Source organism: Oncorhynchus nerka, linkage group LG10 (assembly GCF_034236695.1).
Source record: "Oncorhynchus nerka isolate Pitt River linkage group LG10, Oner_Uvic_2.0, whole genome shotgun sequence".
Lineage (NCBI taxonomy): Eukaryota > Metazoa > Chordata > Actinopteri > Salmoniformes > Salmonidae > Oncorhynchus > Oncorhynchus nerka.
This window is the reverse complement of record NC_088405.1, coordinates 34,341,923-34,357,781: the sequence shown is the minus strand read 5'-3', so window position 1 is coordinate 34,357,781 and position 15,859 is coordinate 34,341,923. Positions and strand designations below refer to the sequence as shown.

Sequence of the window (15,859 nt, the reverse complement as noted above, 5' to 3'; positions counted from 1 at the left end):
ACTCGAGCTACCAATTGGTTGTGGGAAGTGCCCTTTCGACAAACTCCCGCCCTCATTGCAACAGCAATAAAATGATCTGGACCGCAAAGATGAGAGGTTCAAGCAAGGATGTAATGGATGTTTGTATATTTTAGTAATAAAATGTGATGTGGACAGAAACAAAATGTATATGGTACTATACTGCAATATTTGTACACTGAAAATATATATTTTTATTTCACAAGGAAAAATGATTAATATTCCAACAAATTCATACAAACATGACACCATTTTACATATCAACATTGTACTTTCAGGGAGGCCTAAACATACCTGAAAGATCTGTGATGACTGTGGTAGGGTAGTACAAATACATTCATGTGACATTTGGAGTTGATTCAAGTGAGCCGAGACATGTTATGATTTGGGGTCATGAAAATCCAGCAGTAGAAAGTCCTGGGCAGTGGGGACACTGTTCTCGTCACACAGGAAGTGGCTACGGACGGTAAGGAGGAAGGTGCGTCTGGGAATGGACAGCAAGGAATAAATCCTCTCAGCCACTACCTGGACTAACCTCACATCTGACCCTGGAGCTGTGGGAGAAAGAGACATAATAATGTCAGTGTCACAAACTGCAGGTGGATGAGTGACCAAAAGATAAGAGGCATGGGTTTGGCGGTGGGAAAACACATCCTCTTACCGACCGTCTTGCTCAGCTTGTCAGGAGGAGTGTCGAGCAGCATCTTCTGCAGCAGGACAGGTGGCACCTGCACACACACCTGGCTTTCCCCATTCTTCACTGTCAGTATTACTGGCCTGGAGTTAAGTGGGGAAAGTCACTTTACTAAACCAAAACACAAGCCAAACAGTCAGATGGCACTATCATAGTGTAAAGCTAGTATTTGAGCTTGAAAGAGCCATTTGCGGTTGATATAATCACCTCTTTTAGAAAATGAGAGCTATTCAGGCTGCTTGACTTAATTACCGGCCAATTCCATTTCCATTTGGAATGAGTGTGTTTGGTACGTCTGAGAAATGGACACTTCCACGAAGATAATGCGAGTCAGTGAGGGAAGCATTATTAAGGTCTCTCTGTATACCTTAATGCAATGTAAATGCTTGTAATGTTGGTGTTGTGGTTGTAGGACCTGTAATAGCGTCGTACTCCAGTATGGGGGAGGCAGGGGTAGCAGGGACAGTAGATCCCGTTGTCATCGGTGTCCAGCTCGGCAGCGCAGCGCCCACAACCTGTGAACGTGATGTCACCTGACACTGTGTCCAGGATACTCTCCAGATGCGTGTCGCTGTCCATCCGCTGCAGTGCATTCTGGGAGGGGCTGCCTTGAAACTGGAACGCTGTGACGTGAACTCTCAGTTCCACATCACCTTAGAGGACAAAAAGCAACAAATGATAAAAGTCAAATATAAGTAAAAACAAAAGAGAAACATTACATCTGCCTGAGGCTGATGCCACACAAGCGCTTGCAGGCAGCACACACACACACACACACACACACACACACACACACACACACACACACACACACACACACACACACACACAGGTTGTTACACAGGTAAATAGTGGCACACAAGCGCTTGCAGGCAGCACACACACACACACAGGTTGTTACACAGGTAAATAGTGGCACACAAGCGCTTGCAGGCAGCACACACACACACACACAGGTTGTTACACAGGTAAATAGTGGCACACAGTTGGCCTTGCAGTGTTGAATATTGTTCTCCTGGATGTCTTTTGTTTAGCATTACTGTCTTGTTGTTTTTGTCGTTAAAAAAAAGTATCCATTGTTGGTCGTTGGCACATCGTGGTTGTTTGAATTTTGAAAACAATTGTACAAAACTAAAAAGGCACCAATTGGTAGATGGGCATACATTTTTTTTTAAATGCAGACATTGGAATTATATATATATATATATAAATACAAATGGTCAGCAACTTCTCAATGGCTTGTGAGAACAGCAATTTAGTGCTGAACCTGCTACTTTTCAATACAAAAATGCATTTACAAAACTGCTGTACTACATGACAGAACCACTATTTTTCGATTTCTCAAGTGTAACATTTTTGTGGCTTGACCAACCAAAATCCAATTGTATTTTCCTGTGACCCTACAAATAAACAAAGTAATGTTCCTGGTCAAAACCCATGTTGCGACCCAGTAGGAATTGCAATGGCCATGAGTCATGCGTAGGTCCCAACCCACTATTTGTCAAACAAACACTGATGTAGCGGCTTACCAGTGTACTTCTGGGACAGGAGAGTGTGCAGGTCTATCTCCAAGCTGGTGCTGGTATGTTTGGCAGGGCCTGGCCGGTAGAACTCCAGCGCCCGCATGTCGTCAGGGAAGAGAGGCTCACAGGAGCCCCAGGGGGTGGAGTGCAGCTCCAGCAGGCCTGTCGTCATACTCTCTCTTACCAGGAGCAAACGGAAAACCCACACTGCATCTGCACAGGAGCAGGGGGCAGCAGCTCACTCATGCAGCAAGATCTAAATAGCTGGTTAGATTATGTAACGCATACAAGTAGAATGATTGCTAGCACTTGGCTAAATGTTTAGCAAAGTTAGTAACTCATTCTCACTTGTTCTGACTTTACCTTTGTTCCTGTTGATACGCTGCAGCCAGGTCAAGGCAGCTCCCCAGAGCACCACTGCCCCCTGCTGTCCATCCCCCTGCTCTACAGTCAGCACAGCCTTCAGTACTCCTCCTACCCTGGACGTGCCCTCTGCCTCGGCTCGCCACCCTGGGTTACACACAGAGTCAGACACACAGGCTGTTGCTGTCAACACTCATGTATTGATCGATGTCCATACAACCACCTTCCATATCAAAGTCAAACAAAATGCATAGCAGACAAAAGGGATACATTCAGAAGTGTGCGCATACCTGTCTGAGTGACAGCTGTGGCGATCTCGGTGCATGTGACAATGCTATGTTGTGTGTGTGAAAAATATAGTGTGTGTTTACATGATGTAATCTCCTAGTCTGAGGCGTATTACCTGTGATCATCTCAGTGTGTGTGATTCGAAGCAGGGCATGCACCAGTGTGTCAGGTCTCAGGGTCCTGAGACGGGCGTGGGCGATGGTGTTAGGATCCTGAGGGACGCGAGGAGGGAGGGACACCAGCAGGGGACGCTTCTCACGCAGGTAACCACACAGAGACCTCAGTGTCCGGCCATTCACATTCTGTGGGACTGCAGAACACAGAAACATTTGTCAATCCCCTCTAGATGTAACGTGGGCTTTTTAAGGACTCAACAGTCAGAGATGAACATGTGCAAGGGGCTTTCACAAACACTGGCATCATGTGAAGATCAACACCCTCTGAAACGAGTGTTCAATAAAAAACAAGACATCAGGAAGCTATTCAAATGGTCACACTATGCCAAGAGCAGAGAGCAAAAGTGAGTAAGTGAATCTACACCATAAATCAAGACAACTGTGAAAGTGTGATTAGAACTTCTAGAACTTCTAGGGAGGGGTGATAAATGTGCCGCAAGATAAATTGACAGGAACGTGCGAAATTCCCTGTCTAGTCACCAGATTAAAAAATATATATATATTTAACTTGGCAAGTCAGTTAAGAACAAATTCTTATTTACAATGACAGCCTACCAGGGTACAGTGTTCAGGGGCAGAACGACAGGTTTTTACCTTGTCAGCTCAGGGATTCGATCCAGCAACTTTTCTGTTACTGGCCCAATGCTCTAACTAGGCTACCTGCTGCCCCAACGGGGACAAGGCCTACAGGTGCCCAGGTTGGAATAGTTGGCTGATTCTACTCCTCTACTTCCACAGTTTATTGTATCCATATGGCTTTGGCATGATATTCGATTCATAGTAATTCATTTATAAATATGTCACCACAATTAAGACACAGTGGTTTACAAATGGCTTGTGAATGATGTGGTGTTTCCTGTCTAAACAGCCCCACCTAGAGGTGAGCTGCTGCCAGTGACTTGGCCCAGGTTGAGGAGCTTGCTGCTGTACGACGACTGCAGAACCGTCTCTCCTCTCCACTTGTCCTCATTCACCATCACACCTGTCATGATAACACAACAGGTACAGTAGCTGTTACTCCTGTATCATATATACAATTGATAGTCTATTGGTAGCAAGTACAAATATAAGGAGCAAATGCAAGGAACTTCCTTGCACCCTTGATTGTTGTTACTGTAGTACATAAACTGGACAAAAGTGAGTACTTGCAACTGCAAGAGATAACAGCACTATTTTATCTATAAAAGATTTATAACAAAGTAATACAAGTAACTGGGTAGTTTATACCTACCAGTGATGAGCAGCACATCTCCAGAATACACAGTCAGGGCCCAGAATGCTGCCCTCCTCCACAGGACCACCTTCATCTCCACTTCTGATTGGTCAGTAACCACCACAGAGGCCAGGGGGATACAGGAGCCAGCAGACGCCCCGGACCTCACTCTGATCTCCTTCAGATGACACGGGTGCACCACGGCCACTAAGATGGAGTAACGCACTCCCTGGGTGCCACATCTAGCCAGGGTGGTGTGGGCTTGGGAAGTAACACAACCCTTCCCTGTAGTCTGGTCTGATGACTTATCAGTTCTGCCTATTGTGGGGGAGACTTTACTCCTTTTAGGGGCTGGGGGTGCCGGTGAGGTATTTACAGGGGATCTAGGTGATGGGAGAGGGCTTTTGGAGACTACACCCACTTCTTTGTTCCCCATTGGGTTACCCTGAGAGCAGAGCATCCCATCAGCAGTGGCCTCCAGTATCACCCCTCCTTCCTCCTGCCTCTGGCTCAGCAGGGGCTCATAGAAGAGCTCCATGGAGCCCTGCTGGGTCCCTCCTTGGCCCCGCTCTCTGGGGGACTGAGTGGGGGTGGCTGGGCTGTACAGCTCTGGGGAGCTGGTGAAAGTGGATGGCGTGGATTTAGGTGGCGTTTGTGGAAGTCTGGTTTTCACAGGGCTGGTTTCTGGTTGTCCCCCCAGTCTTCCTCTCAGGAGCAGGGCCTGACTGACTGTCCATGCACTGAGGTACTCCGTCTCCACAGACACAGACTGAGCAGGGGCTGGATCTGACTGGATGCCTGCTCTCTCAGGGGCAGACTCAGGCCCTGGGTCAGGCTGCCCGGCAGGGAAGCAGCTGTCCAGATACTCCTTCACTGATTCAGAACACATGTCCTCATCATTAATGACTGTTTGCTCATTCTGGGGAGTTGAGCTCGCCAAAGGGGCCAGGCCAGCCTGGGTTGTCTCTTTACAGCCTGGTTCTCTCTGTAAGGGGAACCCGGTTTGGGTCTCAGGACCTTGGAGACTGGTACCGTGCTTGCTGGTACTGGGCAGCTCTCCGGGCTCTGATGAAGCGTCAACCTCACCTCGACCGTCACTTCCATGGATCACACCCTCATCTTCCCTGGCCCTCAGTCTGCCCCCCTGCCAGCAGAGCTCCATGGTCCTCCACTGACCAGACTTTCCCTCATCAACATCAGACACAGGTGTGAGGGGAGGGGCACCCATGAACACATGAATTTTGGGTTTGTCTGTCATGCTGCTGTTTTCACTTAAAGCTACATGTCAGAATCTCTTGGGTTCCATAGACACTGCGATGCAATCCTTTCCTCGGAACAGAAAATACTCCTGTGAAGAATTGAATACTTTGAAGGGTTGAATACTTTGAATACTGTACCTCAGTGGAATTTGACTTCCTCTCTTTAAACAGGGCACATTTCAAAAAGGACAAAGAAGGATGTTTAGCTATTGCTTGGGAGGACAAATAGATTTGTTTCGTCAAGCAAACCTCACACGAGTCAGCAGAAAGAGTAATGGTGATTTGAAAAACATGGTAGAACCCCCCCCCCCCCCCACGGTCAAACCCCCCCTCCACACTCAGTACAGGGATTTTAGTGCAGCAGAGGTATACAGCGCCACAGCTGGCAACAATAACAGAGGTCATTAGTCACAGACTCTGTTAAATACACATGTTCCTGGAATGTGATGTTTCTTTGGAAAAGCCAAAAAAGGCCATGTGTTTGAGTAACTCCTAGAACTCACCAACCAGACGATGGGTGTTGTGAACACGTGGGCCAATGATCCACCAGAACTGTCCGCTTTGAAACCACATCAAGGTTGATCGCAGCCCTTGAACTACAGAACACTGTGGTGAGAGACAAGAGAAGATGGGAGTGAGGAGAGGGTGTAAGGCCTTCTGATTGTCAATATTGTGAGTGTGCTTTTACCACAGACACTGCCAGAGTTGGTGCAGCTGTAGAACGTTTTGAGGCTCTATTAGCATAGTTGTGGTTGGTCATTGCTAGATTTCTTATTTAAGAATGCATGGTGGACCGGACTCTGTGTCTGTGTGTGTGCGTGTGTGTGTCCAGCACTAGGGGTGATCTTATCTGTTTACTCAGGGTAGAGTCCACAGCAAGGGTTCAGTGTGGTGGTAGTAAGGAATTACAAACTGAAACAGCTCCAACCTATTTGATATCAGGTTGCATCAGCCAGTGCTATGCCTTTTAGACATGTGTAAGCAAACCCTTTGACACACTGCCCAGTAAGCAAAATGAGGTGGAAAGACCTCTTTTAGATGTCTTTTCCAGACGTTGACATCACGTGCATTTCAGGTGCTGAATGAAAGGTTAGAAGACATCCTATTTCCAGATGTCTTATACGGATGTCAAAAATATGTATATTCCGGACATTGAAATTAGGTGCTGAATGAAACAAAAAAGTACAAAAACAAATTTTCCGGACGTTGAACATTCTACCTGTCTGCCTGTCTTTCCCAGAATATGAAAAGTTCTCATTTACAGACATTGAAAATACATATTTTTCAGTCATTGATTCTATGGCCAAATTTCAACTGCTACACAATTCTCAAATAAATAAGCATTATATCACAATAATAATTTCACAACTCTTAATAGGAGAATTGCCCAAAATGTAGTATTGCACCCATGTACTGTATCACATGCACTTATGTTAACTTTTTCAAAAGCTTTAAAACTGGCAACAATGATATTCAAAGTGGTCCAACATACAGAATAAAGGTTTTATTTATTTATTTTTTGCTATGAATGTGATAGGTTGTTGTTAATCTACCTTAGTTGAATGCATTGAAGTCAGTCCTATAAATCACACTAGATAAGAGCATCTGCTGAATGAATGTTCTCAGGACATATATTTTTTTTAAACATTTGCAAAGCATGCTGGGTATTATTCTAAGGAGCTCCGCCCCCAAACATGTAAACATTTGGTCGGTGCGGACCAGATCCAAAACTGAACGAATCATTGATGTCTAGGCTATTTTTCACAAATTCGAATATCACAGTACAGTAGAGCACAGTAAAAACAGAGTACAGTATAGTACAGTTCTATATGGTACAGGACAGTCGAGTTTTATTCAGTAGAGTACAGTACGGTACAGTAGTTTAATTCATTAGAGTAGACTACAATACAGTACACTTTACTCTAGTGTGCTCTATTGTACTGTACATTTCCTTACTGTACTGTGCACTACAAGGATGGGCCCGCGGTTCAATTTCCTCAAAAACATTTTTAGGAACTTACTGTTGAGAGTTAAAATAATAGAATACACAAGGTGCCATTTTGAAATTTGGTTGTGCATCAGCACTATTTCTCTCGTCCTGTCAGTCACTGAATTAGCCCATGTCAGGTATAATGTTTTAGATTGGTAAATTAACTTGCCGCTAGATTATCTCAATTTGTAGTAATCATGGTCGAATTACCGACTGGGGGGCCCCCATTGATTTTGTTAGTCACTCTCACTAAAATATGATATTAAAAACTGCAAACATCTTTCTCCAGCCTATGGCAAAATATGTAGAATTGCAGGAAATTAGCTGTTAAAACTGCACATTTTTCTCTCCACCCCATGGAAAAACAAGTAGAATTGCATGAAATTAGTCTGCTTTCAAGAGGGTTCTGACCTGCATGTGTGGGTTTGGATGTGCGTATACTGACCCCGAGCCACTAAGGTTGAATTCAGATTTTTTGTGGCCCCAACCTCCATCAAAGTTGCCCATCCCTGGTGTACTGTAATGTACTGTGTAGCTCAGTTGTAGTTCAGTTGGTAGAGCACAGCGCTTGCAATGTCATGGTTGTGGGTTCGATTCCCATGGGGGGGACCAGTATGAAAATATATGCACTCACTACTGTACGTCGCTCTGGATAAGAGCATCTGCTAAATTACTAAAATGTCAAATGTACTGTTATCTGCTGTGCTCTACTGTCAAAACTTGTGAAACATAGATGTCTATGATTGGTTCAGATTTGGTCCTTTCCAGACCAACCGATCATAGACGTCCATGTTTGGACTAAATCAAGGCTGGTCTGGACCAAATCTGAATGGCTATGTTTTGGCCAAATATGGTGCGGACCGTAAAAAGACGTCGCCTGACGACAAATGCTTGGGGTGCTAGATCTACATCTAGACGTCAGATTGGGCGTCACTGGCACAGATGTGACACGACACCCTTCTTCCCTGCCAACCTATGACGTCAGGGAGACACCCATAAAACACACCAATGTGCAGCGTTTTACTTACTAAGGGACACTGTCTGCCTTGGTGTTCATTCCTAAAAATTGGGATGTCGTGGTGTATGACTTTGATGGTTTCTACAACTGCAAGTCTCCTTCCCTCTGTGATGCAAAATAACTAAATGTACTGAGCATATGGAATATATTTTCTTCAGTGCTCTCTAACGTTACTCCCTTCCCATGGGTGAACCTGCCGTCTTTCAAAGTGACAGAGAACTTTTGAGGGGGGTTTGGGAGCAATCTAAGGGTGCTGCAGTTCAAGATATCAATTTTGAAGACCCAAAATGTGTATCTCAATCCATTTATTTTCCATAATTCAGTACTTCCTGTATACCCCACACCCTTGAACATACCCCTCTCCAACTCATGAATTGATATTCTACAAATACAAATTAACTCTCTACCACATCATTCACTGTGCAGGATTACACACACGTTTTTGACATTTTGCTTGAATCAATGTCAAAACAACCAGGCCATGTTCAGTACGAAAACATTGTGGAACGTTGCAGATATAAATGCTATGACTAGACTAGCCTGATGTGATTCCTTATGAATATCCCACATTTATATCTGAACGTTGCGTCCTGCTGAAAACGCGGAGGCGCGCATTAATTTGCATGCGCGTTCAAGTGGAACCCTCCCCAGTGAGGTGGGAATCCACACAAACACGCCTGCCTTTAAAACAAGAAAGGGGACGCATGACTGCTGTAAAATCAATTCGAAACAGGACAAGAAGTTGTCTTGTTATAAGTTTTTGGTTTGCCTTCACTTTTTTTTTAATATCATTCGTTACTAACCCGCTACCTCAGTTAAAAATGTACAGATATTTCGGAGAATTACTTACTCGTGGTGCAAGCAGTGCTCTGGCCTCGGGATGTGTTGAGTCGGCTCTTCCAGTTACCGCGTCGTTGATGAGGGTGCGCCACTACAGCGAGGTCGTGGGAGAGAAAGATGCAGATGACCCCAACTTCTTTAAAATGGTGGAGGGATTCTTTGACCGCGGTGCTAATATCGTTGAGGATAAACTGGTGGAGGACCTCAAGAACAAGGAGACGCCAGTGCAGAAGAGACACAGAGTTCGCGGAATTCTCAAGATTATCAAGCCCTGCAACCATATACTGAGTGTATCGTTCCCCATCAAGCGAGACAACGGCGAATGGGAGGTGATTGAGGGGTATCGTGCCCAGCACAGCCAACACAGGACCCCCTGTAAAGGAGGTAAAGCGGGGAAAGTGAAATGACAGTGAAGGGGCGTGGGTCATAAAGTGCTAAAGCTGACACTGTAACTAGCATGTTCGCCAGCCTGTCAACTCCTGTACAGATGGTTCAAATATTTTCAAACTTTCCTAAGCTACGTATTTTTCGATGCTAGCTCGCTAATATTGACTTTTAAAACTACTTTGTGTGAGGAAGCGGCTGGTTTCCATGTCCTGCTAACTACTTTGACAGTTAAATCATGCCCCCCCCCGGGGGGGGGGGCCTAGCAAATCCACATAGCTGACTTACCTTAACGTTACCACCTTAATGTAATATGCATTGGCTTAATTACTAACTAGGTATCTTAGCTATCCATCACCAAGCCAGCTAGATAAGTTATGACACACGTACAACCGTATTCTGTTGCTAGTACTCCATGTACAATGATGATGTAATAAATCAAACTATAAAACGAAAGCTGATGCACAAAAGGTCTTTCGTCAGTCACCGGGCAAATTACAATCTGAGGTTGCAGGGGCCTATCTTCTTTTGTCTTCTTCTATGAGGTTTAACGGCGGTTGGCATCCAATTTGTTGCATTACCGCCACCTAGACTGGAGTACAACTCCCTTGTACTTTGCTTGATTTTTTAAAATATATATATAAGTACCCTACCATCTAACACTACTCACTAATTTCAAAATGAACACCACCCTACTCCACTAATGCAATGTATTTATTCCTACCTCAAGCCATTCTGAAAGGATGGGACATCACCACTTAACACACCCTGTAACTCTAACTAAGTCTCGCACCCTTAAATATCTCTCTGCAGCTGCCACCACAACCTCAATTTTCTGCGTCTTCCATTTCATCCCTTCAGTACAGTTGATAACCATTGCTATGAATGCTAAAAATCCAATCTTACTGAAACGTATCACTTTTTGGCCTATCCCTCTGTACTGGTATATCTCTACTACATTTCTGATCCCCAGATCCGTGGGCACCCCTACAATTAATACATATTCTACTACTTTCCCCAATACTACACATTCCTTTGTCTCATGCCCTTCTGCACACTTCTCACACCTTTGACCCTCCCTCCTACACCCTGCTGCCACATGCCCATAAGCTTGGCACCTGTAACATCCTAATGTATTCGGCACAGACGCTCGTACAGGAAAACTTATATATCCTAACTTTAAGAACAGACAATGACTCTTCTGTTTCCCCACTCTCGCCACCCTGTCTGTGTTGCATCAAACGACGAGCATCACATACACCAGGAATCTTTCCCCTTAGCTGGTCAACTTTTATATGTACTGCTACCCCAGTTATCACTCCTTTCATTGGTGCCCTTTTCTTGAGAGCAAAACAATTCACTTTTCTTGCTCCCATTTGTTTACTCCGAGCGCCTTCTCCCTCTGACCAACAGAAACACAAACAATTATCACTAGACCACTTCTGGTTACCCTCACCGATTACACATTACACATCTCTTTTCTTCACCCACCATGAAACCAAAAATGGATCAGCCAAAAGTCAAGAGTACACTTTTTCCATAAACTTCACTCCTACTGTCTGACTCATCTTTTTTCTGACCCTTGGCGCATACCTTGGTTTCCGATAACTTCACCACACCTATCACCTCCGATACTTCCTCCGATACTTCTCCTGTCTTCAGCTCCCTCTGCTTACAATTTCTATTAAAACAAATCTCTAAAAGCATCCTTTTTTCAAAAATTTTATCCGACTCAAGTTCACCCTCTTCTTCCCTCTCTCTTAGACCTCCTCTCTTTTTCTCTCCATTCCTCCTGTTTTCAAGTATACGTATCCTTATGATATTACTGCACTACTCCTGGCAACCATCTTGTTCTTGCTTTCTCTAGCGACTCCATTTCCCTCACATCGAACTGTGTGATACCCAGGGAAACGGGAAACAGAAAGTAGGTTGAAAATACTGTATCCCTGAACCGGAAACGGACACTTTAAACCTCTCAGCAGAGAGCGGTAGCAAATAGTTAATCTGTGTTGTTTTTCAATGGGGGCATATGAAGCACAGTGGGCAGAACAAGCAAGGAGGTGGGTGAAGCACAAGCTAGATCCTATTGGCGCATTGTAGAATATATTTGCATATTTCCGTTAGGGAACGCCGCCTCGGAAGTGCGCATGTGCACAAACTCAATTTGACCTTGCACTCCTAAACATTGCAATTTTTAAAAAACTGACAAAGCATCAAGTCTATAATGTAGGGCACTGTGTTCATAACAGATTCAGTTTTGAGAACAGAAAAATGTATTGTGATCAGATGTTTCATCGTTGAGAACATTTGCAGAATGTCAGCACAGTTTCACCGTGTTCCCTCCCACTACCCACGACTGGACTTCCTCTCACTACCATATTTGTGACTCGTTTCAGGAAACTAGGTGTATGTCATGCATCACTACTTCACAAGAGCGCCATTTGAACGTAAACATTTATTTTTTTATCAAAATGTTTTTTTTTTTAAGAAATGCCTTCTGGAACATGTGAACTTTCATGTGCATTAATAACAAACTTGTATGCCGTCTGTAAATACAAATAAAAATTTAAATAAATAAAATAAAATGTGTAGGTAATCAGAATGTGTAGGTAATCCTTTCTAACATGGCTTTTTTGAAAGATATCACGTAGTAGAACTGCATAAGTGTTGCTCTCCACTTTCTGGAGGAATGAGTTTTGAAATCAGTGGAATTAGAGTCAGATAGCTAAGAAGATGGAGAAGATTGTGACATTTGATTGCAAATATGCAAGACTGAGTCAAAGATAACGCACAGAAGGCTGTTGTATAAAACACCCGTTTCCGGATTACATCTTAAAACTAGTAGGAACAGTGACATCTGTGACAGAGAGGGCGAAGCAAACGGGTAAGAGAGTCTAGCTAGCTACATTTTCAGATTTGACACGTTTCTAATTTTGTCAGTTGTATTCGCTTCAAGTTAGTGTACTGTTAGCTACCGTTAGCTGGCTGGCTAGTTAACTAACATTACGTGTATGATCTGTGTAGTAATATTATTCGTATCTCAGAGACATTCGCATTGCTAGTTATGGCCTAATGTTAGCTAGCTAACATTGAACCTGGTTGGTTAGCTACCTTCAAATTCATGCAGGGTAGTAACGTTATGAGTTGGGATTATGGTTAATTGTTTAGCTAGCTAGCTACATGTCTAAACAAGACTCCACTATGCAATTAACTATTTCGATAGAATGTTTGATGTCACTGTGACAACTCTTGCCTAGTGGTTAGAGCGTTGTGGGCCAGTAACCAAAAGTTTGCTGGATCGTATCCCCGAACTGACAAGGTAAAAAATCTGTTGTTTTGCCCCTGAGCAAGGCAGGTAACCCACTGTTCCCCCTGCGTCGAAGATGTCGATCAAGGCAGAGGGGTTGGCTTAAATACGGAAGACACATTTCAGTTGAACAACTGACTAGATATTTTCCTTTTCCCTAAATTCGCTTTCCCTAAATTCGCAGAATAACTGATGAATTTACGAACGCTCAACACCCGTTGAATATGGCCAGTGTCAGTAAACGTTGGCAAAAAAGTGTAATTAAATTATTACCAGCAACACAGCTGCTGTCACCAACGCTCTGGATAACATATCAGCCTAACCTGCTCTGCTAGGGCAAGTAAAATGGTCAGTGAGATGTTCTCTCATTCGTGTCTGTAGGTAGCTAGCCAACGTTAACCAGTTAGCTTGGGTGCTTGACTGCTGCTGTTAGGTCAGAACACTCAACCCTACATTTCGTCCAGAACGTCCAGTGTGTGCTCTGAATGCTCCGAGAGCGAAACGGCTCTGAATTTACGAATGGCCAACCTGACAGTGCTCTGAGTTTACAAATGCCCAGAGCACACACTGGCACTCACACTCACATTTTATTTTTCACATGCGCCGAATACAACAGGTGTAGGTAGACCTTACAGTGAAATGCTTACTTACAAGTCCTTAACCAACAATGCAGTTTTAAGAAAATACAAAAAAAGAGATAAGAATAACAAATATTTAAAGAGCAGCAGTAAATAATAGCGGAGCTATATACAGGGGGTACCGGTACAGAGTCAATGTATTGAGGTAATATGTACATGTAGGTAGAGTTATTAAAGTGACTATGCATCGATAATAACAGAGTAGCAGCAGCGTGGGGGGGTGTCAATGCAAATATTCTGGGTAGCCATTTGATTAGATGTTCAGGAGTCTTATGGCTTGGGGGTAGAAGCTGTTTAGAAGCCTCGGAAGCTGTTTAGAAGATTACATTTACAAACACACCCATATTATAAGCCAACCTTTAGTCTTGATATCTTTGGTTGTTTAGTACATTAGTACTAAGAAGTGCTCTCCAGTAGGTACCAAAACAATCAAGGGCCATTTTCTCAAAGGTGAGGTTACAAGTTTATCAACTTTCAAAGCAGAATGACTTTCCCATTGTTCCTCAACTGTAGTGTATGATATACAATTGAGTTGCTACTTTTATCCAATGTAAAAAACAGCATTTAAAATGTTGCTACATAACACCGAATCTAGCCGGTCGGTCACATTTTGGTGGTGAGAAAACATTCTAAACGGATGCCTCAGCTTTATAGCCCCTGTGAAGTGTCTGGATTACCCCTTCTGACTGTGGTGGTAGCTGATTGGAAGGGGAGACACTATATGGACACACCTGCGGCCTAAGCATCAGATCAAAATTTAAGGAGCTGGTCCAACTCAAGGTGTCATAAAAAAAATGCACCCCCCTCCTAAACATTCCAAATATTTTCACCTGACTCTCCCCTTTCACTGTAAAATACATTGAATACCCTCCCCCCTCATATAATTAACTCATAATTTTTATGACCAACTGTAGCGACCCTGGATATCAACTTTGCCACTTCAGCATGCTTTTGTGGCACAGTCGATGCCACACAGGACTACAGGCCAGAAGGTTGAGGGTTCGCCGACCACCACAGACAAGGTCACTCTCCCTACCATGTTTCATAACACTATGATCAGAGCCGGCTGTAGACAATGATCAGCTAGGGGGGAATCTGATTTTCAACATTTTGATGCCATATTTGTCATTATATTAAATATATGCTGGGAATTTTCCACCAACGGGTTTCTGTACCAATCCACCACACAACCAATAAACAATGCATACTGACTTTGGGCACTTAAATATCATGGTTTGTGTTTTCAACACCACAATAAAAAGACTGTCAATCTCTATGAACAGAAAATGCATCCCTCCCTGCCTTGTAGGCTTACCCAGTATCAAAGGCTTGGCTTGACATTCTCTGAATGTCATTAAACTTTTTGGTGTTTTGTAATGTATTTTTCCATTCATCAATTGGCCGCTGCACAGTTAGGATATATAGATTTTTTACATTTTATTTGTCAGTATAAAAAGAAAGCACAATAAAGCGGGGGACTTATTTCCATTGTAGTCCCTATTTATTTATTTTTACAAAAATACATATACCATAACAGATGAGTAGGAGGGGGTACAATTCTCACCAGCTTGTTTGGCATGTAGCTTATTCTTTAGATGTTTGGGCCAGCTGGTGAACCATGATGTGCAGCCATAATCAAAGTGACACTGGACTTTTGCATTTGCCTTTAGGGTGTCTATAGCTAGGTTTCCATTCAGTTGGCGACATATTTTCATGTGAATATTCAAAAATCCATTAAAAAGTATATGCCATTGGAGTTTCTTTTAAGAAAATTTAGCATCAGACAACATGACAGGGAAGATTTTAATTTACAGGACATTTGAACATTTTAATGGACATCCTTATGCATTCAGATCTGACCTGGCGCAGCCAGTGCCATCAATAAATGAGAGATGTTGGCAAAATGATAATTGTTTACTCTGAAAAAAATGTAAACTACGGTAGACCTACACACTTCAATGCAAAATAATTTGTTGAATGGCTACTTTGGGAATATGAACTCATCCATGGCCAGAAAAGCTGAGAAAAGTATTCTGCAATGGTTACGATGTTTATAAATAAAGTATTGTCTACTTGAGAAATTTGACATTACACAATTCAGACTACAAATGTCAATGGTAAAGGTGAAACTTCTGTTCTACCATTAAA

At 43.3% G+C, this 15,859-nt stretch overlaps 2 protein-coding genes across 5 annotated transcripts in view; one reads left to right on the top strand and one right to left on the bottom strand.

Annotated features, from left to right (window-relative positions):
• Positions 1 to 188: 188 nt before the first annotated feature.
• Positions 189 to 9,481, bottom strand: shld2 (shieldin complex subunit 2). 2 transcript variants are annotated; one of them, XM_065023245.1, is made up of 10 exons: positions 9,393 to 9,481; positions 6,038 to 6,140; positions 4,294 to 5,623; positions 3,937 to 4,044; positions 3,002 to 3,196; positions 2,599 to 2,745; positions 2,242 to 2,448; positions 1,128 to 1,365; positions 680 to 795; positions 189 to 572 (listed from the first exon to the last, which is right to left on the bottom strand). In XM_065023245.1, exons 3-10 carry the CDS (start codon positions 5,531 to 5,533, stop codon positions 397 to 399), a joined length of 2,427 nt encoding a protein of 808 aa, XP_064879317.1. In that variant the 5' UTR covers positions 5,534 to 5,623; positions 6,038 to 6,140; positions 9,393 to 9,481; the 3' UTR covers positions 189 to 396. The 2 variants fall into 2 exon arrangements, with proteins under 2 accessions (XP_064879317.1, XP_064879318.1); XM_065023246.1 differs by having other exon boundaries at positions 457 to 572; positions 684 to 795.
• LOC115135202 (glutamate dehydrogenase 1, mitochondrial) overlaps positions 9,188 to 15,859 on the top strand; it is a 42,109-nt gene continuing 35,437 nt past the window's right edge. Inside the window, exon 1 of one of the 3 annotated variants that reach the window (XR_010464832.1) lies at positions 9,188 to 9,766. Coding sequence is in view for 1 of the 3 variants with exons in the window: in XM_029669637.2 (XP_029525497.2) it covers positions 9,247 to 9,766 (520 nt within the window). In the remaining 2 variants the exon portion in view is untranslated. Of the gene's footprint in view, positions 9,767 to 12,571; positions 12,651 to 15,859 lie in introns of those variants that run through there. The other 2 variants (XM_029669637.2, XM_065023247.1) reach the window with 2 other exon arrangements.